The sequence below is a fragment of the Protopterus annectens genome, chromosome 2.part0 (genome assembly GCF_019279795.1).
Source record: "Protopterus annectens isolate FY-2018-M chromosome 2.part0, PAN1.0, whole genome shotgun sequence".
Lineage (NCBI taxonomy): Eukaryota > Metazoa > Chordata > Ceratodontiformes > Protopteridae > Protopterus > Protopterus annectens.
Genome location: NC_056728.1, coordinates 925,929,217 through 925,952,184, shown reverse-complemented (window position 1 = coordinate 925,952,184; position 22,968 = coordinate 925,929,217). Strand labels below are relative to the sequence as shown.

At 37.9% G+C, this 22,968-nt stretch overlaps 1 protein-coding gene across 1 annotated transcript in view; it reads left to right on the top strand.

Moving 5' to 3' along the window:
* LOC122792793 (AF4/FMR2 family member 1-like) overlaps positions 1 to 22,968 on the top strand; it is a 632,549-nt gene that overhangs the window by 528,847 nt on the left and 80,734 nt on the right. The window contains exon 3 of the mRNA XM_044060362.1: positions 4,184 to 4,295. Coding sequence (XP_043916297.1) covers positions 4,184 to 4,295 — 112 coding nt within the window. The remainder of the gene's footprint in view (positions 1 to 4,183; positions 4,296 to 22,968) is intronic.

The window sequence follows — 22,968 nt, the reverse complement described above, 5'->3', positions numbered from 1 at the left end:
TCCCACTATTGCAGATCTATACATATAATCAATTTCGAGGAGGCCCGTACCCCCTTCAGAATGAGGAATATGTAGTCTTGGTATGCACTGATTTTCATAAACCATTTGATGAGCATGAAGCATCCTTCTTGTTTTCCTTTCTAACCTATCCAACACCTATTGGGGCCAGTCAGTCATTACAAAACTAAGTTAAGACAGAAGGTGCAAATTGGTTTATAGCTTGGACTGTGTTCCTAGATGTCAACACTGTTTTCGGTATTAATTTTAGTCTTCTAAAATATTCCTTACTAAGTTTTATTTGCATTTGTTCATGTTTTATTTTTGACCCAAATATTTATACATTCCCTCTTGCACAAGTTCTTGTATTTCACATTCCACTCCCAAACTGATGTTTTCTTGTTACTGTAGCCTCCCTCCTTTAAATGTTGGTTTTACACATTTTTCAAGACCAAATGACATTCTTATCTCATCTGAAAACATTTTGACCACTTGCAGTTGTGCTTTCAGTTCCTCATCTGATGAACTATACAGTTTTAAATCATCTACAAAAAAAAAAAAAAAAAAAAGATGAGAAGTCTTTACACTTTGTTGTTTTCCTGGGAGCCAAATTGTAGCCTTGACCTAATATGTTAAGCAGACAGCTTAATGGGTTAAAGGCAAGACAAAAGAGGAACATTGACAGTCACCCTGGAATATCCCCCCCCTTTGAATTTTTATCCCTGGAATAATTTGTCCTTTATCATGGCTTAACTGCAAAAGTGGTTTGCCATTGTTTCGTCATCGCTGTAATGTTATCAATCAATGTAGGGTGTATCTTATACATTTTAAGCACTCTCATTATCCAAGAATGCGGGATACCTTCAAATGCTTTTTTGTAGTCTGTCCAGGCCATACTTAGATTTTTCCTCTTTTTGCAGTTCTCCTTTGTAACTTTAACAACAAATGATCCTTTGTTCCATATGACTTTCTTTTGTTACCATTTGTCTGTTGCCATAATTGAGTTTTCTTCTAAATGACTATAAAGTCTGTTTGCATCAATTCCAGTGTATTGTTTATACGTCATCGGAAGGAAAGTTATTGCTCTATAGTTTTTAAGGTAGCTTGCAGATTCATTAATAAGAGTATTGTTTTTTTCTGTTAACGTGGTGTCTAATCAGGGTACGCATATAAATAATTCTTAATCATAGCTAAATCTCATGTTAAGATGTTAATACTTTTAGCTGAAGTTAGGTACTGCATCTGGGCCTGGGGTTTTCCAATTAGGAGCTTTTCTTAACTTTGTTTCAATCTCTCTGGCCGTTACTTAATCCCATTTCATATCCTGTACATTTGAACTTCTCATTCTTTCTTTTACTTCTGTCCATTTAACATCTTTGTTATGTTCCCATTATCTTCATAGATATTTCTTCAAAATGTATCTGTTTCTTCTTTTTGGTGGTGTTTCATTTGCTTTTGCCTTGTTTCCCAATTCTCTATAAAACTTTTTTGAGTCATCAATAAATTGCTTATTTTGTACTTTTCCTTTATATTAATCTGCATATCTTTTACGGTTTTTTGCCTGTATTGATACTTTTAATTTCTACTGCGGTGGTGGTGCTGCGGTAGAGTTGTCGCCTCACAGTTAGACGTTGCCCGTTCGATTCTCAGAGCATCTTCTGTGTGACGATATGTGTGAATGGGCGTTCCTTCATTGAAGGTTGTGCGTTAGGCCCAGCAAGCCAGCACGTAAAACTCTACTGCCAATCATTAGCGGACCGGAGTTCCGCTGTGGCGACCCCTAACCGGGAAAACCGAAAAACACAAATTGATATTTTTAATTTATTGTTTATGATAGTGCACAATGGATTCTGATACTGAGCATTGCTTTTATCACGTCTTTCTGAGTATTTTTGTTGATCTGTTCTGTCTTCTATACTCTCCTAATGTTGACACTTCTTGTCTTAATTACTTTATAGTTTTCTCTGTTTGATACTTCCATGATGGCATTTGATTTCTCCACTTCCTTTCCCTAACTATGCTGTGTTTTTGTAGCAAGACTTGCCAGATGTTTGGATCAATTTTTAATTTCTTGTGAAGTCAAGATGGGACAACTTATGTTGATACAGATATTTCCATATTGATGTCTAAGGCTATTTCCCATAACAAATCAATTAGGGCAAGGTCAAAGACCACTATACCAGGGTCTTGGTATCATCTGTGGCTTTTTGCAAAGGCTTGTATTCTATTCCAGAAGTTGCTACCTGATCCTCTGTACATACTTTTACAAAGCACCACAAGATTTATATCTTCTCTATGTCCAGATCAAGCTTTGCTAATACCATTCTCCAGGGGCTCCTGCTCTCTTGTCCTTCTACCTCCCAAATCTGGTTAGCTATGGTAATCTACTCGTATAGCTTAGGCTACTGCAGCAGTGATCAGTGTGATGAACATAGTATGGTTATATATTGACCTTACTATAACAGTAGATGTTCGAATGATATCTACTATAGTAGCTGCTCCCTCCCTCCATCCCCCTTAATATTTGCTATTTTTTTTTATGATGTAGACATTTTTTGTTATTCCTACCATTTTCATGTTAAGGCTCATCCTGTCTGTCTGCTGGCAAGAAAGCTCTGAAGTGCTTCTCCCCAAACTTGTCTTTTAGTCAGCTCAGTTCTAGATGCTTAACAGTTTGGGTGAGTGGAAAATAGAAGGTGCCCTCGAGCTTTTGAAGATGGACAGCTGTTGTATCCTTGACGAGATATAACCCATATAGCTAAGGCTACACCAGCAGTGATCATTTGAACATCTGCTGTTGTGGTAAGTTCAACTTACACAGCTGTACTTAGAGTAATTACATTCTCACAGAATGCTTTGGTCTTAGCTTGTCACTTGTAGCCTGATAAATGTCACCAGAAGACACTGTTTCACTTAGTTTTCATATTTTATTTTGTCAAGAGAATATGCTCCAAACCCCACTAGTAATCATGGATGATGTTTTCTTGAATAATTTTAGGTACTGATTGCAGTGGAATAGTAATGACATACACGCAAAGGGAAATATTTGATATGAGGAAAGAATTCTAGTCTTTCAAGATGGCAAAACAAATTCCCATTCGTACTTCTAGCATACAGTCATAGAAAATGTTACCTAAGTATCATTTCACTGCATTTGCTCATTTTGCAATACTTTATCATTTTTAGTTATAATGAGTTAAATTCTTTGCAGAAAACACTTGGGCATAAGGTGCAGCTGAAGTCCTGAGATGGGATGCCAGCATATATCATAGGATGTGCATGTATAAACACATGTGCATGAGTGCATACACACAACTTAGAGAATCACTGTTCATCTTTTGGCATTTCTTTTGAGATGTGTTGAGACTGACCCAGAAAAATTCCACACAGATGCAGTGAAGACTGCATACACTTTACCTCAGCCTACAATGAAAACTAAGAACAGCTGTTCTCGGATAGTAACACTAACAGGTCAATTACAGAGTTTCTTAACTTTCTTCTTTGAATATTGACCCCTTAAGAATTTTAAAGTGAATGGTGCCTGTGAGTGATTTCACTTGCGATTATAAATCTGTTAAAGTCAAGGACATACATCCAATCACATCTAAAGCAAAGGCCACAAATAAAATGTTATGAATATAAATGGAATAGAAATCTGTCAAATCACTCCAAGAATCCGAGAATCAGTTTGCTGGTTCATACTTCAGTGCATGTAGTTATACAAAAACATGTGATTTTGCATATGCAGCCTTAGTAGTCAACTGCATCTGACAGAAACTTGAAAATGAGACAGAATCAAGGCAGCAAGTTGCTGTCTTGTAATCTGTACTGTATTAAATTTACTGAAGGGTATTGTTTGTCAGGTTAAATCTCTGAGCTATTGATAACCTGTGATTATTCCAAATACATTTTTAATAGACTTAATTTTAATAGGTTCTTCTCCCCTGCTTGCCATACTAAAAATAAGTTAATTAATCTGCTGCCCTGCTGAAACGATGTTTATTTTTATACTTGTTCTTTAAGTCTTGCATCTTATCAAGAATAAATATTTAAGGGTTACACAAGGCATACTCTGAAATCAGCCTTGTTTTCAATATGAGATGTGAAAAAAATGTGGTTTCTTAATAAATAGTGGGTTTTACTGTAATTTATGTTAATGTCTCATTTTTCTCAACATTTTGCGCAGGGAAGACAGAAATCTTCTTCGCATCCGAGAGCAAGAAAGACGCAATCAAGAGATCCGTCAAGAGAAGGAATCTTTCCTGGATAGCCTTCCTCTCTTTGGAGAACCTTACAAGGTACAGTACTCTGTGTAAGTTTACATATCCTTAAACTCTGTCAGTTCACTTATGAAATAAACTGAAAGTAGGAATATTTTCATGGCTTTTATTTATTGTCTCAGTGGAAAATGTAGTATGATTAACGATGGAGTACTTTATGGAGTATTTCTGTAATTAGTATCCTATATTCCCATCCCACTACTCAACACATGCTTGACAGGAGGTGGTTGCAGGCTCTCTCTATGTCCTTGCAATACTTTTAAGGTGCTTCCTCACCTTTTCTCCATCTTATCTGATAATCTCTTAAATTTCTTGTTTGACTTTTGGTTCGTCGTACATTGTGCTAATTCATTTCATGGATATAGAGGTTTCATTAAATATATAATTTTGCATCTCTGGGGAAAAATTGGCCTGTATATTTTGCTACCAGCTCTCTTTCCTGCCCCATGGACATTTCCTGTTCAAGGTGATGCCTTCATAGTTCCATTATATGATTTTGGAAACCCACGCCTTATCCTCCTGTCTTTTCTGGTCTTTGAGATTGTCTACAGCTTCTGTGATCACAGCCTTACCTGTGCACCCTATGCATTGTCCTGATGGGTTTCCTCTGAATAGCTGCCAATAACATGATATTATTTTCTTTTTATGACCTTCAAAACATTATGCAGTACTCAAGGTGCAGCTTAACCAGGGCCCAGTTGCTGGAATTTTATTTCTTGAAGCTCCCCATACACTGGTATATATTTCAGCATGCTGTCTGCTGTTAATATGGCCCTCTTTTTATGATGATCTGGTCCAGGTATAATCAGCACCCATGGATCATTTGCATTTCCTGTTGTTTTGCTACCAGCTCTGCACATCCTTGATTGTGCATCATGCCAGGACTGTAGGTGTCAAGAGTACAGTCTGCACTGAACCAATACTGCCATCTCTCTGCCAGCTTGGTAACCGTTTCAGCTCATTAGACTTGTAACCTCATCCTGCACTGCTAAACCCATCACTCTATCATCAGCAAAGCGATTTATTCATATGTTCCTTCAGGCATGTGTGAAAGAACTTATTCAGGAATACTGGACGGTGATCTGACCCTAATATTCATGCTGTATGCATTTGCTTGTAAAGACAATTAAAAAAGAGTAGCTCAGGCACTCTTCTACCTTGAAAAAACATATACTGCTAGTAGAAAATGAGTTTCTTGGGTTGCATGGCCAGTGTTTACCCTTTTCATTATTACATTGCTTGGTTAATTTTGCTAAATGGCATATACTGCACTTTCCTGATACAGTAGACCCTTGCTAATCCATATCATTTAGGACTGGTACTTTCATACTAAACCCTAACCCAGAGCTGCGGTGGTGGTGCTGCGGTAGCATTGTCGCCTCATAGCAAGGCATTGTCTCGTTCGATTCTCAGCTAGAGCGTCTTCTGTGTGAAGGCATACGTGAATGGGGCGTGCCTTCGTTGAAGGTTGTGCGTCAGGGCTGGTAACCCGGTATGTAATAATCCACTACCAATCATTAGCGGACCGGAGTTCCGCTGTGGCGACCCCAAAAGCCGAAAGACACAAACAAACCTTCATACTAAACCCATCTCGTGGAAACATTGAAACCATAAGTAATTGCAATAGAAGTGTTTCTGTACGGGGGGGGGGGGGGGGGGGAGTTGGGCAGACACTAAGGGAAATCTCTTCCAAAAAAAAACAAATCACTGTTGGTGCACACCAGCCACATAGGCAGTGACTACAGTGAAATAAACAGAAAAGTGCACAAACACAGGGTAAAACAATTTAAACATTACATCCTGCAGAGTACATTAGTTTGACTTCCCTGCTGTTAGTACACTTGCCCATCAAACACATCTTAAATTGATCAGAACACATGCCCTGCACATATTTGATCAATTTCCTGATTTAGCAACTATTCAATAACTATAAATGAATGTAACTGAACTGTGATTCAGTGAACCATGGCTTATTGAAAACGTATCAAATAATAATAGTTTGAGAGGCTGAGAAGAGTGGAGAACCTGTCCCACTTTTGGACCCATGTTAAGTCCATTTCTGATGTGGAGTGGGAGAGTGGAGAAATTACCTCATTGCAGGACCCATGTACAAGCCTGTTTCTAATTTTCTCTGGTTTAGGATTCAATGTAGTATTTTGTTAGGCCATAGTTCACTGAATCATGACTTATACTTTGTGTTTAGGTAAGAAGATACACACACGCACACACACAGTATTATATAGACACATGGTCCAAGACCTCAGTCAGTTCCCACTGCCTGTGTGCCCTGACATTTGGAGTTTCACAGTTTTCTCTTAGGAGTTTTAGATTCCCTTTAAGTAAAACCCTCTTTAGTCTACCTGTTCTTTATTCTGTCTGTAAATCTTTCATCCTTCTGTGTTAATATCTGAAGGCTGATACATTGTTTTAGTCCACCAGCACTCCCAGCATTTCCCTAACATAACTGGCAGGGTGCTTAACCTAGGTTCTCATCATTTCCAATGCTTGTACCCCTTCATAAGTTAATGATGTCCTTCTGTATCACTGTTGCAGTATTCTAAACAGAATGGATCTCCTGCCCAGGGCAGCCTGACACTCGGCCATTATACCAAATGCCCAATGATCTTTTATGTGCCGTACTGCACACCTACACTCCCTGCACAGCCTGCAAGACAAAGAAAAGGATGTACAGATGCAGGTACCCAGAACTTCTTTGCCAGTTTGAATGCCATTATTGCTAGTTGGTCTGAATGCCTTATTGCTGTAAATAAGTAGCCACCATATGAGTGCCCAGTTGTTTTTTTTTTTCTTTTCTTGGTGGTGTATTTTATTTTGCTACCTAGGGTTCATATCATCCAAGAAGAATAAAAGTCAGTGTGGGAGGCAGTCTTCCCATAGGGAACATCACAAACAGTGTATTTTTTTGTTTGGGTGTTTCCCATGACCGTACCTCTTTTAGTATCTGTAACGTGTTTCTGTCTAAGACACTCAGAAGCCATTCAGTGTCTTCCGTGGCCATTTAACTTGAAAAACCAATGGCTAAAACAGTTAGCCCAGGGTACCATGGCAGAATCCTTTAACCCTGAGATACTCTTGCTAGGTAGGGAAGAAGGCCAAGAAATCTTGGTCTTATTCTTTAGCTGTCCAGCCACCACTAGACTTCCTTCTAGAACTCATTCGGTGCCTACATTGGATTGCTTTGCCACAACCTTGTTGGAGGCAGGTATGGATCCAACTTTTCAAACATCCTCTGAGGCTTTGCAGATATCTGCAGTGGATGTTGAGGAGGAACGGATTATCTCGGATGGTTCTAGATGGATTCCATGGATAGTGGTCAGGGAGGAGGTTCTGGGTTCTCATATCAAATCTCGCAAAGTGTCGGAACCTCTGGTATTTGTTAGGTCTGATGTCACTTCCAAGAAAAGACAAAAAGATAATGGATTTTTGGTCCATCCTAAGGATCCTCACAGGGAATGGCAAGAGTTAACTCAATGCTTGTTTTCTGCCTTGATGGCCCTGAAGCCTCCTCAAGAGGTTTTGGTGCCTGCTACTCTACCTCTTGTAATTGGGCTAGGAAACCAGATTCCTTGGATGAAGTTTCAGTGTCTGATGAGGGGTATTTGTCCCATTCTTCACAGATGCCTTCACCTTTGGGTTATGGTTCTGATGGAGGAGTCTGTTAACCCTGAGCCTTATTTTGAGGAATGGTTCTTTGGGAATACAGTTGCTAGGATGATGGAATACTTTCATTGCTACTCCCAAGTCTCCTGATTCTCAGCAGCCTGCACCTAAGGAACCTGACAGATTCTATAAGGTTCCTGAGGAATGTCAGTCTTCATTTAAATGTCCTACTGATCTTGCTGTGGTGTCTGTCTGTTCTGACAAACCTTTTAAGCTTTTGCCCTCTTCCAAACTTTTGATCTCTGATAAGGAGAGTAGGCCAGTGGAAAGGATTGACAAGAAAGTTTACACTGCTTCTACTTTGGCCTTTAGGGCTTCCACATGACACCAGACCCACATGACCAGGTTTTCTCTGGCCTTGATTGCTCAGTCTTGTCAGGTTATGTCTGACCTCCTTGATTCTGAAGGCAAATACTCTGCCTTATCTAATTTAGGTTCTGCTTCTCAAGTTGTTCGCCACTCTATTAATTGTAGCTATAATGCCGCTGATGCCCCTTCAAGAACTATGGTGTTTGCATCTGTCAGGAGGCATTATTCTTTGCTTCATCTCCAATCTCTGCCTGAGGGCATTAAGGCCAAGTTGTTGGGTGCCTCTTTGGTAATAAACATCTTTGTGGGGCTGCTGCTGCTGACTTGATAAAGTCACTTCAAGAGAAAGGCAAAGTCTTGTAGGACCTTAAACATATTGTCTTCCTATCCCTACGTTCCAGAGGAATTATCCTTCTAGATCTGCTTTTGTTGCAAACAAACCTGTCAGCCTTCAAGGGGAGGAAGGGTGGTAGGCTCTCTGCCCCTCTGCTAAGGCTTCTCAGATTTCTGTGACCTAGAAATCTTCTTTATTTGATAAGCCTGCTTTTCTCTGAAAATTCAACTCCCCTTCTCTTAGACCAAGTTCATTTGTTCCTTTGTCTTCCAAATTGGCATCTCATTGCTTCAAACTCTTGTGTCTCTGTCATCTGTCAGGATTACTTCATAGAATGGAAGACTGTGCCTGCTTTTTTCAGGGATTCCTCACCTCCTCTAGAGCAACTTCCTCATTTCCCACAAGTTCTTGGGTCTGTGACAAACCAAGAAACAAATTCAGCCTGTTCCCACTTCCCAAGTGGAAAAGGGTTTTTATTCCAGAATGTTCCTGGTTCCTCAAAAGGAGGGCACTTGGGAGACCTATTCTGGATCCCTCCCTGCACAACATCTTTCTTAAGGTCCCTTCTTTTTGGATGCTTGCTGTTCAAACCATGTTTTCTCTTTTACTACCCTAGGCTTTTCGGGTTTCTTTGGATCTGAACTATCCCTATTCTCCCTGTTTTCAGAAGTTTTTGTTTCTGTATTTCTTCTTTTCATTTTCAGTTTTCTGCTTTACTCTTTGGTCTCCCTACTTTCCTAAGGGTATTCACAAAATGCCTAGCTCACATGATTGCTTTCTGCAGGATCCAAGCCATTCAGATTTTCCTTATCTAGACAACCTGTTGCCTCGGGTGCTTTCTCCCAGTTGCTTTTACAGAAGAAGTCCACTCTCTCTCCTTCAAAGTCTGGGGTTCATAATTAACTTTCAAAAGTCTGTCCTGACTCCCTCTGAGGATCATGTGTCTGGGATGGAGAATTCAGACAGTGCCAATGTTGGCCTCTCTTCCACCTCCAAAAATGTTGTCATTGACAGCCTTTCAGTCTGTTCTTCCTCTAACTGCCATGCTAGCCAGGGAGTTTCTTTGGGCCCTGGGATCCATGTCCTGTTCTATTGCAGTGCTCCCTCTTGCTGGACTGCATATATAGAAGCTGTAATGGTACTTCAAGTCAGTTTGGCTGTAGCATTGTCAAGCTTTGGATTTCAGTATACCTCCTCTTCCCTGTCTAAAGAAGGAATTCAAGTGGTGGATTCAACAGTTTGCTTGCAACTCAGGCCTGTCCTTTCAGCCTTCTACCTTCTTAAGAAATATTCACCAATGCCTCAGACATGTGGTGAGGGGCTTCTTTTGGTCACCTGAAAGTTCATGGTCTCTGGCCCTCCCAGTCAGAAGTCAGACCATATCAGTATTAAAGAGATGAGAGCTATGACTCTGGCCCTTCAAGCTTTTCACCTCATGTTCTCTCCAGGCCCCTTGAAGGTGTACACAGACAACACTACAGTGATGTGGTATGTCAAGAAGCAGCGAGGCACAGAATCCTTGCCTCCTCTGCAGAATGTCTCTTCAGGCCTGGGAGTTAGCTTTCAGTTATCAGTTGCAGGCAGTATACATTCCTTCAGAGCAGACTCTCCGAGCAGGTCCAAAATGCAGGCACATAAATGGATGCTTCACATAGATGTGTTTCTGCACATTGCCCAACAGTGGGATATTTCTCAGGTATATCTTTTTGCCTCCCCTTTGAACAAGCAGCTTCCTCTCTTCTGTTCCAGAGTGTCATGCCATCTGGTGTGGAAGACCAAAGGAGGATTCAAAGACAGAAAAGCAGAAAAATTGCCTTAGAGTAGAATGTTTCTTTATGCTTTCCATTCTGCTTCTCTACTTCCAAGAGTCCTTCAGAAGATTCAGCTGGACTCCCAGAAATATTGCTAGTGATTTCATTTTGGCCAAGACAGCACTGGTCCCCTCTCTTAATGCATCTGACCAGGGCAATCAGCACAAGTTACCTCACCAGTTGGATCTTCTCACACAGGGCAGGGGGGTCTCTCATCCATCCTCAGTTGTCCACTCTTCAACTGACAATGTGGATGGAAGGGTTTTGATCTCTTTTAGGCTTCTCTTTTTTGAGGGCATGCTCAAGGTTTTACAGGAGGCAAGGAAGCCCTCAACCAGAAATATTATATGTCAAAATGAAAAAGATTTTTTGTGTGGTGCCATGCTGGTAACTAGGACCATTTTTCAGTGGGGGTCCTTTTGATCCTCTCTTATTTGTGCGAGTTGCTCTAGTCTGGCCTGGCCTGGCCTATTCTTCTGAGAAGGCCCATTTGTCAGCCATTTCTGCTTTTCTGTCTTTGAATCCTCCTTTGGCTTCTCGTTTTGAATTCAAACAATTTCTTAAAGGTGTCCTGCATATTGGGCCTTCAAGGAAACCTAATCCTCTTCCTTAGGATCTTAATTTTGTTTTGGAAAAATTGCCTTAAGCTCCTTTTGAGCCTGCAGACTCTGCATCTTTGCTACATTGTACCCGGAAGAGAGTTTCTGAGCTCCAGGCCCTTTTGGCCATTCCTCCTTTTTTGTTTTTTCACAGGGACAGGGTATCCCTTGCTACTAATCCTTCTTTAATGCCCAAGGTAGTAAGTAAGCTGTCCTTAAATCAGTCTGTACAACTCCCTTCCTTTTTCTCTTCTCACTGCTTGTGAGAGGGTCCTGCATACCATGGATTTGCACAGACAGCTCGGGTACTATTTGGCTAAAACCATTCACAAGTCTAATCAGCTTTTTGTTTCCTTTCATCCTAGGATATTGAGTATGGCAGTTTATAAGTAAACCATATCCTTCTTGATATCCAAGACCATTTCCTGTTATGTTATATGTTTCATGGCAAATCTGTCGTTTTCTGTTAGCGCTCATTCCACTAGGGTTGTTCTCTTCTGGTGCATTCTTCAAATGGTTGGACACCAATTCCATCCTTGAAAGCTGCTACTTGTTCTCCAGTGCATATCTTCACTAAGAATTATAAGTTAGATATGGTCTCTAGGACTAAAGCAGGTTTTGCTAGAACCATTTTATGTGGGTTTGTTGAGGGCTATTCTTATTCATCCACCTCCCATTCTGTTTCTTGAGCTGTTTTACTCTTCGTTATGTTTAGAGTACTGCAACAGTTATATAGAAGGACATAGTATAGTTGTGTACAATCTTACCAACACAGTAGATGTCCTTTTCACTGTTGCAGTAGTCGCTCCCTCCATCCAACACTTTCTGGTTTGTTCTGGTTTTTGTTTTAGATTCCCTTCTGGCTGAGGGTTTCCCCCTTTTCTTCTGGATGTGCATGGACTTATTTGTCCTATGGAGACTGTTCTTTTCTGGGACAATTCAGTTCTGACTAGCTGCATCTGCATGTCCTTTTTATGACATACATTCTGTGCAGGGAGCATAGGTGTGACGTATGGCAAATACAAGGTCATTAGGCTTTGCTATACTGGCTGAGTGTTGGGCTGCCTTGGGTGGGAGAGCCCTTCTGTTTAGAATACTGCAACAGTGAAGAGAAGGACATCTATTGCTATGGTAAGATTTTGCACAACTGTACTTGTGACTTTACCGTGACCATTGCATTTGATACTCTTGTTTATGTAGATCACTTACCTGAGTGTCTCTCCCTTCTTTTTCTTTCCTTCCTGAACAGCCTGTACCCCAGACCCATGTCCGACCCTGTTCTGTTCCCTGCCTTTTATTTGTGATTCAAGCATTGTACACCTTTCCTGCATCAGCACTTGCATATCTCCATCAACTTTCCACAGAAACAGTTAGCACTGCATAGTAATAGTTCTAAGCCATTTTGTATCACTTTTGTTTGTTCCTTTGCTGTGGTCTTGTTCTTTTCTCTGTCTGTTGCTGCTGGAGTGCCAGTCCTCCTGTTATGTTTCTGTGACAGCCTATCCTCTTAACATCTTAGATACAAGGTGAGCATTGAGATTCACCTTTCCAGCCCAACTCTGATCACTATTATCCTTTTTGGAGTTCGAATCTTTGCCAGGTCTTTTTTCAGCCTACTACAAAATAGTGCAGGAAACTTCTGTGTGTGGAAGATTTTCAGTCCATATATCTGTAGTTAATCACAGTGACATTTGAGCTGGTCCTGCCCTACATTGTAGCTGTCATAATAATATAATCCTTATGTACTTCAAAATTTATAATGATGTGGTACCTCTTATTTAACCCAATTATTAAGTAGGTTATTAAGTCTGTGATTTTATCCAAGACAATATACTACATGGCTGGAAATATATCAAACTTAGTCCATTTGGCAATCAAAAAAATATTCTTATGATTTTTACAATTGATTTTTTTACATGCAAAGTGTATATGTATATATTTATATATATTGATTGCCAAATGGTTGATATATTTCCAACCATGTAGTATATTGTCTTGGATAAAATCACAGACTTAATAATCTGGTTAAATAAGAGAGTACCACAGCATTATAAATTATAAATTTTATTTAAAGTACATAAGGGTTATATATTATTATGACAGCTACTAAGTAGGGCAGGACCAGCAAATTTCACACTCCTCAAAACAGAGGTGGAATCCTTCAAAGCCCCCGAGCCTGTGGAAAATACGGCCCAGACGGCAGAATCCTTTATAAACGCATTCTATGAACACCTTCAGGAATGCATGGATCATGCAATCCCAAATAAAACCAAGACCCAATCCTCCAAAGGCAGACGTCCTGTCTGGTGGACCCCAGCCATAAACAAAACTATACAAAGTAAGGAGGAAGCTACTACATGATGGAGCAAAATCCCAAAAAGGGAAGGCATCTCTGATCAGTATTAGCAAAAAACTACGGGCACTCATAAAATCGTCTAAGGCCAGCTTCGAGAGAAAAATTGCACAGGACACTAAGGATAATCACAAGGCTTTCTTTAATTATGTTAGGAACCTGGGTGGGAATTCCCAGATATGCTCAGAATTAGTCCAAAATGACAAAAAATACATCTAACCCACAGACATTGCCAACATCCTAGCTGACAGGTTCAGCGCAACCCCCCCCCCTACCTAAAGGGCAAATATCTTAGCAGAGTGCTGCCCCCCTGACATCTCAGATGGTCAGGTAAGAGCCGCCCTCTCCAAAGCAAAAAAACACAGCATCAATGGGACCAGACGGTATCCAGGGCTGCGTCCTACATAACTCCAAGAAGAGCTAAACCCAAACATAAAACTACTGTTCAGTCTCAGCCTTACTACAGGATATGTACCCAAAGAGTGGCGTACAGCAACAGTAGTCCCTCTCCACAAAGGTGGTGCCTCAACGGATCCTGGAAACTATCCCCCCATAAGTCTGACTAGCTTGGTCTGCAAAGCTATGGAAAGGATCATCATGGACCTCATAAATAAAGATATTGAGGACCTACAGACACTGGATCCTACCCAGTTCGGCTTTGTTAAGGGCAGATCTTGCCTCTTAAACCTGGTCGATTTCTTTGAAACAGCCACCAAGGCCATTGATGAGGGGAAGGTGGTACACACAGCCTACATGGACCTCGCAAAAGCCTTCGATACAATACCCCACTCGGGCATTATAGATAAGTTCACCAGCTTAAATATAAACCCCTATGTCACTAGATGGGTTGCAAACTGTCTCAAGGACAGAACCCACATGTTTAGAATTGCTGGAGCCATGTCAGACTCCAAACCAGTTACAAGTGACGTCCCACAAGGCTCAGTCCTGGGACCTCTCTTGTTCGGTATAAATTTCTCGGATGTACAGGCCAACACGGAAGGACTGTGGCTGACCAAGTTCGCAGATGACTGCAAATTGGGCGCCATAATCGACTCTCCAGCCGACACAAGCATCCTCCAAAAGGGCCTCATAGAAACAGACAACTGGTGCCAGAGCCATGGCCTCAAGCTAAATGCCAAAAAGTGTATAGTCATCCCCTTTGGCAAAAACAAAGTGCCCACAAATTACCACATAGGTGGTAATCCATTAAGTACAGAAGAAGTAATTGGGGACCTGGGGACCCAAGTTGATAGCAGTCTCTCATTTGACAACCACGTGGCCAAAGTGGTTAGAAAAACATTTTATATAGCCCACCTAATCATGAAGGGATTCACATCTAGATCAGGGGAGGTCATCGTGCCTCTTTACTCATCCCTCATCAGGCCCATAATTGAGTACAGTGCCCCTTCTGGGATGTACCTTACCAGACACCTGCAGCAACTGGAAAGACCCCAAAAGTACCTCACCAAGAGGATCAAAGGGCTCAAACAGATGCCATATGCTGCCCGGTTAAAGAAACTCCAGATCTACTCAGTGGCATACCGCCTGCTCAGAGGCGATCTGTGCCTGACGTATAAAGCCATGTCCAACCCAGAATTAATGGACATGCTGCACCTCAGAAAATCCAAATCCCATCGAGCTATGCGCTCGAGAGACTTCAGCACTGAAATAAATAGGACATGCTGGAGGGACAGATTCATAACTCCCTTCACTCTGGAATAAAATCCTAGTCCAGGTTAGGCAGAGTCCCTCATTGACTCTCTTCAAGAGGAATCTTGATGAGTGGGTGGGAGATCGTAGGTTTACCCCGGGTATCACTTCTGTGTCACTGTTAGATAGAGGCACAGTATACTAACCTTGAAAAAGGGCATAGCAAAATTAATTTAAAATGGGTGGCGAAAGCCAAACACACTCTGGCTAGGCTTATAAATGCCCTAGGGCAGATAGCTTAATATGAACCTATGAACCTAGTGTTTGACAAATGAATATTTTGGTGACATGCTATTGTTTCAACAGTTGTATTGTACTGCAGATAGAATGTCCATCATTTCTCCCCTTTCTACCCCTTGAGTATCTGCTTCTATCAGAATACTAAGGATACATCTCTGAATTCAAATAATTTCATATAGTCATCCATTCCTTAATGCAGTAATTGTAGTATTGCCTTTTTGTGACTAGTTGCTTTGATCAGATTAACATGCAACATCTTTTCTAGCTGGTATTCTAAATGATTTAACTTCTTTTTCACCTCTGCTGATTTACTTCTGCTTCAATGAAAGAGCACATTGTAATAGCATCCCTTTGAATGGGATGATTTATTATGTAAATGTTGCATATGTATTTTCCATCAGTGGTAACTATATCCCCATGCTAGCATGAAAAAAAAATTCTCTTGTAGCTTTCAGATTTGGAAACAGTAGTGCGTAGTAGTGCTTCTTCCCTAAATTAAGTTATCAAAATGACAGTTGAATAGTCTGCTGACATGGCATTTAATCCACGTGCAACGTTTTGCTGACTGTTTTAAGCATGTCTTCTGTCTGACTGTGGTGCCACTACAAGATGTGCACTACTGTTCACATGCACACTTCAGTTTGCAAAATATACTTTCAAAGTGAGCTTGTTGGAATGGTTTGTTTTAAGAGTTTTGAAATAACATGGCTCCAAGCTTGACTACAGAATTGATGTCTAGTGAATGGGATTTCTACTTCATTTGACAACTTGGTGCCTGACAGTCTGAGAGATTCTCTGGAGCACTTAAAATGCAAACTTCTAAAAGACACTCCTGTGTCCATTTCCAGTGGGCTTTGAGCACTATTATCTATGAGGCTTTTCTTAGAGTGCATCCCCCATCTTGTGGAAACCCACATTTGTCCAGCAACTTTTTTCCCTCCTCCAGCACATCTTTATTAGACACGTTACTGAGTTAGTGCTGCTTGACAGTATATATGCACTGAAACTAGCTCTGCTGAATTGTGGTTTGAAGTTATTTCCAGTATTGCCACAGTTACTTCATATGAAAGTTGATTGTGTCAGATTGTCCAGGGGATTGTACTCGCTTCCTTCCTTTTTGAGTTGCGATAATGATGAATTTATTAGTGTGTGGAATGACACTGATTCTATTAATAAGAGTTTTGATAATGAACTGCATTATCTCTTTTCAGAGAGTGATGCTAGCTGTATTTCATCAAAGCTATTAAATGTTTTTATTTAACATTTTAAAGTAGAAATTTGGTTATTAAAAGCGCAGATAAAGATAAAATTTGATCATGAATGTCGGGGCAGTATTTGAATGTGTTAACATCGTAATGGTTCTACCATTTAAGAGGAAGTTACCAATGATGTGTTTCTGTTAAAGCCGTAGATGACGTACAGTACTTAATTAATGCTGATTTAAAGTTTTATTCCAGATAACCATACTTTTTATGACTCACGTGAATGTACGTGAGGATATGTTGCCTTCTCCTAGTAGGCCTGTACCGTCTGTGTACAACCGCTTTTTAATAGAATGTTTATGGGTTGAATGATATGCATCTAGCTAAAGCAGTTTATATTATTTTCTGCAAAAATGCCTAGAGGCAAGATTGTTTGGAGTAAAAAAATATATATTTGAAATTATGGATACTACCAGCCTTCACATCTCTTTTTAACAGTAATCATTGAATTGAATCTGTTAAGATATGTTAGGTGACACACCCCTCATCAGCTACATCTTTAGTAATAACTTTTTTGAACTTTCATCAGTTGAGGGGAATTGCCATGGGTGTCTTCTTTGCTTCATCAAATAAAAACCGAGTTACGACTTTTTGTGCACTTTGTGAAAAGGAATATATTTATTTGCAGGATTCTTTTCATGATAATGCAATTTTCATTTTATTTGATTTCATTCTTCTTTGTAGTGGAGTACCCATATTTTTCTATTTGCTATGCATCTTTGACATAATATATTTTTGACCTTTACGTATTCCAACTATCCTGCTGTTAAATATAATGATATCATGCTTATGGTTACTACTAATGGCCTGCTACAAATCATAAGTTCTTACCTTGCAGAGAAAGATAAAGATTTAAAAGGAAATGTAATGATGAATATTTATATAAAGCTAAGAAAATATGTAAGATTTCTTTTATTATATGGTTACTCTTGTATAGATGTAGGCAACGCTTACTGAAGGGTTGCAAGAAACAGCAAGCTAGAATTGCTGGCAATGCCTAAAAATGAATGCAGGAGGAAGGGAATGCCTTTTTGTCATGGTCAGTATGGGGTAGAAGTAAAATGATTCAAAATCTCCTATTTATTTTTTAACTTGTTCGATGTTTTGGTAAAAAGTTGGTGAATTTGTTGAAGAATGTTGGCATTTACTACTTTCTAATACTTTTTTCATGAGAAGTTGTTTTGATTTACTATTAGTTTCTTACTAGAAATGCATGTCTTTGGGGACAGTTTATTCCATAGTTATTTTTTTCTGTCCAAAGGCTACACTTCCTTTTTAAATTTCTGAACACAGAACTTCTCTCCTTGGTAGGTGTAATTTTTGAGATGGCCACTCTAGCTTTCAGCAATCAAAAGGTACGCACCTGTTTGACATCATTCTTGTGACACTGAACAGGTGATTATGCATTTTTTGCATTCATATGTAAGCACTAGGAAGTCGGTCTGTAGACCATTGCAAGCCCAGAGAAAAAAAATGCATTCAAAAGCTCCCTGCAGCCTTGTGTTGCTGTAGCCTTTTGTACGTTGGTGGAATGAAAAACAAAATTTAGAGCTCGCCTGGAGTATTTGGAGGATGCAATTGGAAATGAACTGTTTTTATTTATTGTTTTCTTAATTGTCTTTTAATTGCTCATATTTCTCTTGGATGCTGCATTTTTTCTGTTTTTACATGCCCTGGAATCCTCATGTCGAGATGCCAAGAGCAGCATTTTATCCCCAATGATAGTGTGGCTCAGTGGCAGAATGGGTTAGTGTTAGCTCACAGCTAGAGGTACTCCAGTTTAATTCTTAGCTGGGGTGCCTTCTATGTGTAATCTTCATTTCTTCCCTGTGTTTGTGTGGGTTTTCTATGGATTCTCCGGTTTCCTCCCACACTTCCAAAGACATGCATTATTTAGACTGGACACTCTAAACTGGCCATAGATGTGTGTGCTTCCATGCGAGTGGTATGGAAGAATTGTGGCAGGGCTGGCCAACCCCATGGTGTTAATTTTGGCTGTAGATAATTGTCACTATTGATGTATGTAAAATGTGCAAAATGGGAAAAAGGGGTTGTGGATGGATGGTTCTTTGTCGTATTCTTTTTATTTAAAATATGTTTCATATCTGCTCTGCCAAGAGACTTTGCTTTATTCAGAATTTTCACTTTGTCATGTTGCCAGGTTTAAGAATGTAAATGCTATTTTGGCTTGAGCATTTGTATGTTTTTCTTTTATCATATCCTCAGCTGTATTTCCTTTATCACTCCGGGTGGTACTTGAGTAATTCTCTGTCTCACACTGAACACCATGATAACATCAGTCTTCTTTTGCAGGTCAGCATCATCTTGTATTTCATTGTTTTTGTGATAGTGATCCTCAGATTTAGTGGATCCAACTAAGTAGTCCCTTCACGTCTCTCAGTGTTGTGTTTCTTCTTTTCTGTTAACATTACCAGAATCCTTAGAGTCTGAGTACTCACCTCTTTTGTAATATACCTTTTTCCTCGCTATGAACTTCTCATCTATTGGGTGAACATGTTTTTGTCTTAACTTTCAGAATGTTTTTATTCAGTACATTCTTTTCTGTAACATATGAAACTGAATTGTATTGTTCAATCCAAGCAGTCAGTGTAGTGTCCCATAGTACACGGAGATTGTTAACTAGCACACTGGGAAAAGTTTGAGTGCTGAACAAATACTGAAGGGTACAGGCTGCAGCAGTGAGTTTTTTCATTGAGTTTTGTGGCATCAGCACCCATTGCCAATGCAAAACTGTTTGCTAGTGGTTCACTGTCTTTGTTACTGTTCAACATAATTTCAGTAATAATATTATTACTGCTTTCTAAGAGCCTTTCACTCCAAGGATTGTAAGTTCTCTTTTCAAAACAGGTTTATTGTTTTAACATATAAGAGAAATATCATAACAATTTTATACAAGTAATTAAAAATAGGTATTATTATAATATTCAACAAAACAACTAAAGTATTTACAAAGACATCCACTACAATCAGATCAATTAATTAAACTAAAATACCATGCTATTGAAATTTAAATTTTTTAAACAAATTTTGTAAATTATCCCATACAATAAAATAAGATGTTTTTCTATTTGTTCTAGTCCTAATTGTGTTTATTTCCACATGGCACACTATATTCATAACATTTTTAAATTCATTGAACAAAGGAGGTGTATCTGAAATCCAATTTCTAGTTATTATTTTCCTAGCCACTGCTAGAATAGACCATAACAAGGGAAGCTTAACCTTTTTAACACTTTGAGGTACAGGTGTGTTGAATAATATAAGAGATTTAGAAATAATGAAATTATCTGTAAAAGAGCCTGCAAAAATTCATTAATTGACTTCCAGTATTCTTTCAATTTTATACAGTCATAAAACATATGAGCCCAGTCAGCATTAATTTCTACATTACATCTCTTACATAGATTATCTTTATTATTTATTTTATTCATCATCAAAGGTGTATAAAAAGATCTATGTAAAAATTTCCATGTATAAAGTCTCCAGACAATGGAAGACATAGTTCTATAAGCAGATTCCAATATATATTGTTTATCTTGTTGATTTGGTGGGTCCCCATTAATAGAAGTGAAATAATTCCAGTATGAATCTACACTGTAAAAAGTTTCTTGTCTGATAACTTTATGTATGTATGAAAGTTTACCTTTATCAGAAACTTTATGTTGTAAATTTAATATCAAGTAATCAATCAGTATTGGAATAGATTATTTAACAGTTATAGACATTAAATCTATTTTATTAATGAGATGTTGTCTAAAGGTCTGAACCTCTAACCAGCAAGTTTCTCTTAGATCAAATTCTTGTTTTAAGAAATCTAGATTTTTAACTTTATTATCCGATATCAACTGATACCAGTACTTTAGATCATTATCTATAGCTAAATGAGTTCCTTCAGAAGTAGATGACAAAAGCATACCCTGAGTATACATTATAGGAAATACAATAAAATTCCATTCCCTATACTTAGGGTGCATGAATATAAAGTTACAATAACTAATAATAATATTTAATGGGTAACAAACCATATGATTAGGTGTAATAGGTGAAGTACAAAATTCCTTTAGTAACCATAACATGGAGTTATTTACAATCATATTTTTATGTGTTAAGGAGATTTTCATGAAGTGTATACTAATTAGCTCCCAATAATCTTTCCATTTTGTGACATATGACTGATCTATTAATAAAGTAATAACTTTTACAATAGAAGAGATAGTATATAAATTAAAGTCTGGAAAAGAAATACCCCCTTGAGACCAGCTATTAGTATGTTTCTTTAATGCAATCCTAGGTCTATTAGGTGCCCATAAGAAATTTAACATTAGTGTGTTCAGTTTCTTGATAATTATTTTTGTAGGTGGAAGTATTATTGATTGTATTAAGTATAAAATCTTGGGAATATTATCATTTTAATAATTGTAAGTCTCTCCTCCATAGTAAAAAACATATTATTCCAGGTATTAAAAAGATTTTGTATATTAAGAAAACAGGTATTATGATTATTATATATAATAGATTTAATATCTTTAGATAGTATTATACCTAAATAATGCTAGGAACCAACCAAATAGTTCACCTTCGGTCTCACCAATAAGCGTTTGCTGCCCAAAAGTCAAGTGAAATGCTGGACAAGTCAGTAATCCACGGTAGCTGGATAAACATAGAATTTATTGAAACTCACGACACTACAATATAAAACGACTGCATAAACGTAAACTCAAATCCTAGTGAGCGGAACACTCACAAGGAAAGAAAATACAAACGGATACTGTGCACAACATGAAAAATATGAGAAATACTGGTTAAGCGCTTTCAACCAAAACAAATGGTCTTCATCAGAACAACAGAAGAATGCAAAATCTACTTAATTTATAAATGTTTTGGCGCCAAACAATTTTCAAATATTTAAAGGTGTACCACATGAAATGTTGCGTTGTCATGTCATAGTATCTGTTGATCACAAACATTAACAACCTGACAATCTAACTAATTATAACTGGATAGTGCAAAATATTGAGTGATGTACGAAACAGATATGTTAGTATAATATAAAAAAGAGAATCAATATAATATAAAACTGTGTATTTTGACTTGAAAGGCATATACTTTTTATGCGTATCGCAATTGTTGGGTGACCAATTTAATGAGTGCTGAATACATTACTTCTAATAAATTTTATAAATAACTTATATATTAATAAATAGAAATATAAATATTGTTATAAAAATATATGTTAATATTATTGTTATATTAAAAGTAAGAGAACCCATGTTATGCATATATTAACAATTAATTTACACATATATACATACAAATGAGAAATGTTATATAAATAATATTATACAAAAAATATATATAATAAGGAATGTATTATATATATGTTTGTTTCATACTTCCTCATAAATTAATAATATTATAATAATAATAATAATAAATATGTATATAAATAAATAATTAACAATATATAACAATATATATGCATATTCAATACAAATATTATCTAATCTGTTCCATTGTATTAAAAACTGTCCAAGATAAAGATTGTATATACCAATGGGTTTGTGTATTGTGCAATACATAAATGTAAATGCTTATTAAAAACACATATTTATACAATGTTAATTCTAATAAAATCAATTTGTAAATAACCCTTTAATAAAAACTGTAAAAAGCACTTTGTAAAAAACACTTAGTAAAAAACATATTTGTATATATAAAAGACATATTTGTATATATAAAAGTTGTAAAATGGAATTAGGAAGGAATGAGTGTAAAGGTGTCAAATACTAAAATATACAAAACTACAGGAATCAGGATTTTTTGTATATATATATGATGAGACTTAAAGTTGCATCAAACTAAAAATGTGATATTGTCATAGCATATTATTATAATAATAATGTTCTAACCGAAATACATTCATTAAGACCAGGTGGGTTAGTGGCGTCAAGATATAATTGCCACCACGTTTCTTTAAAAGCTATAAGGCTTTTAATATTTCCCCCTCTAGGGTCATTATGAATGACATCTAGTATAAGAAACTTAAAAGTATGTTCTGTTCCCAATGCCTGTATATGCCTATATAGGGCGTTGTGTATATCTTTGGTCTTAATGCTATATAGGTGATCATATATGCGTTTTCTCAAATGACGTTCGGTTCTTCCTACGTAAAAGGCTGGACAAATATCACATTTAGCGAGATAAATAACCTGTTTGGTATTGCAGTTACCTAATTTACTGACAATAGTACTTTTATGTCCATTTTGAAGATGTATCTTTTTTGCACTGGACATAAATTTACAGTACCTGCAAAAACCACATTTATTGCTAGTGGTCCTATTTTGATGAACAGACCCTAAATATTTGGTATT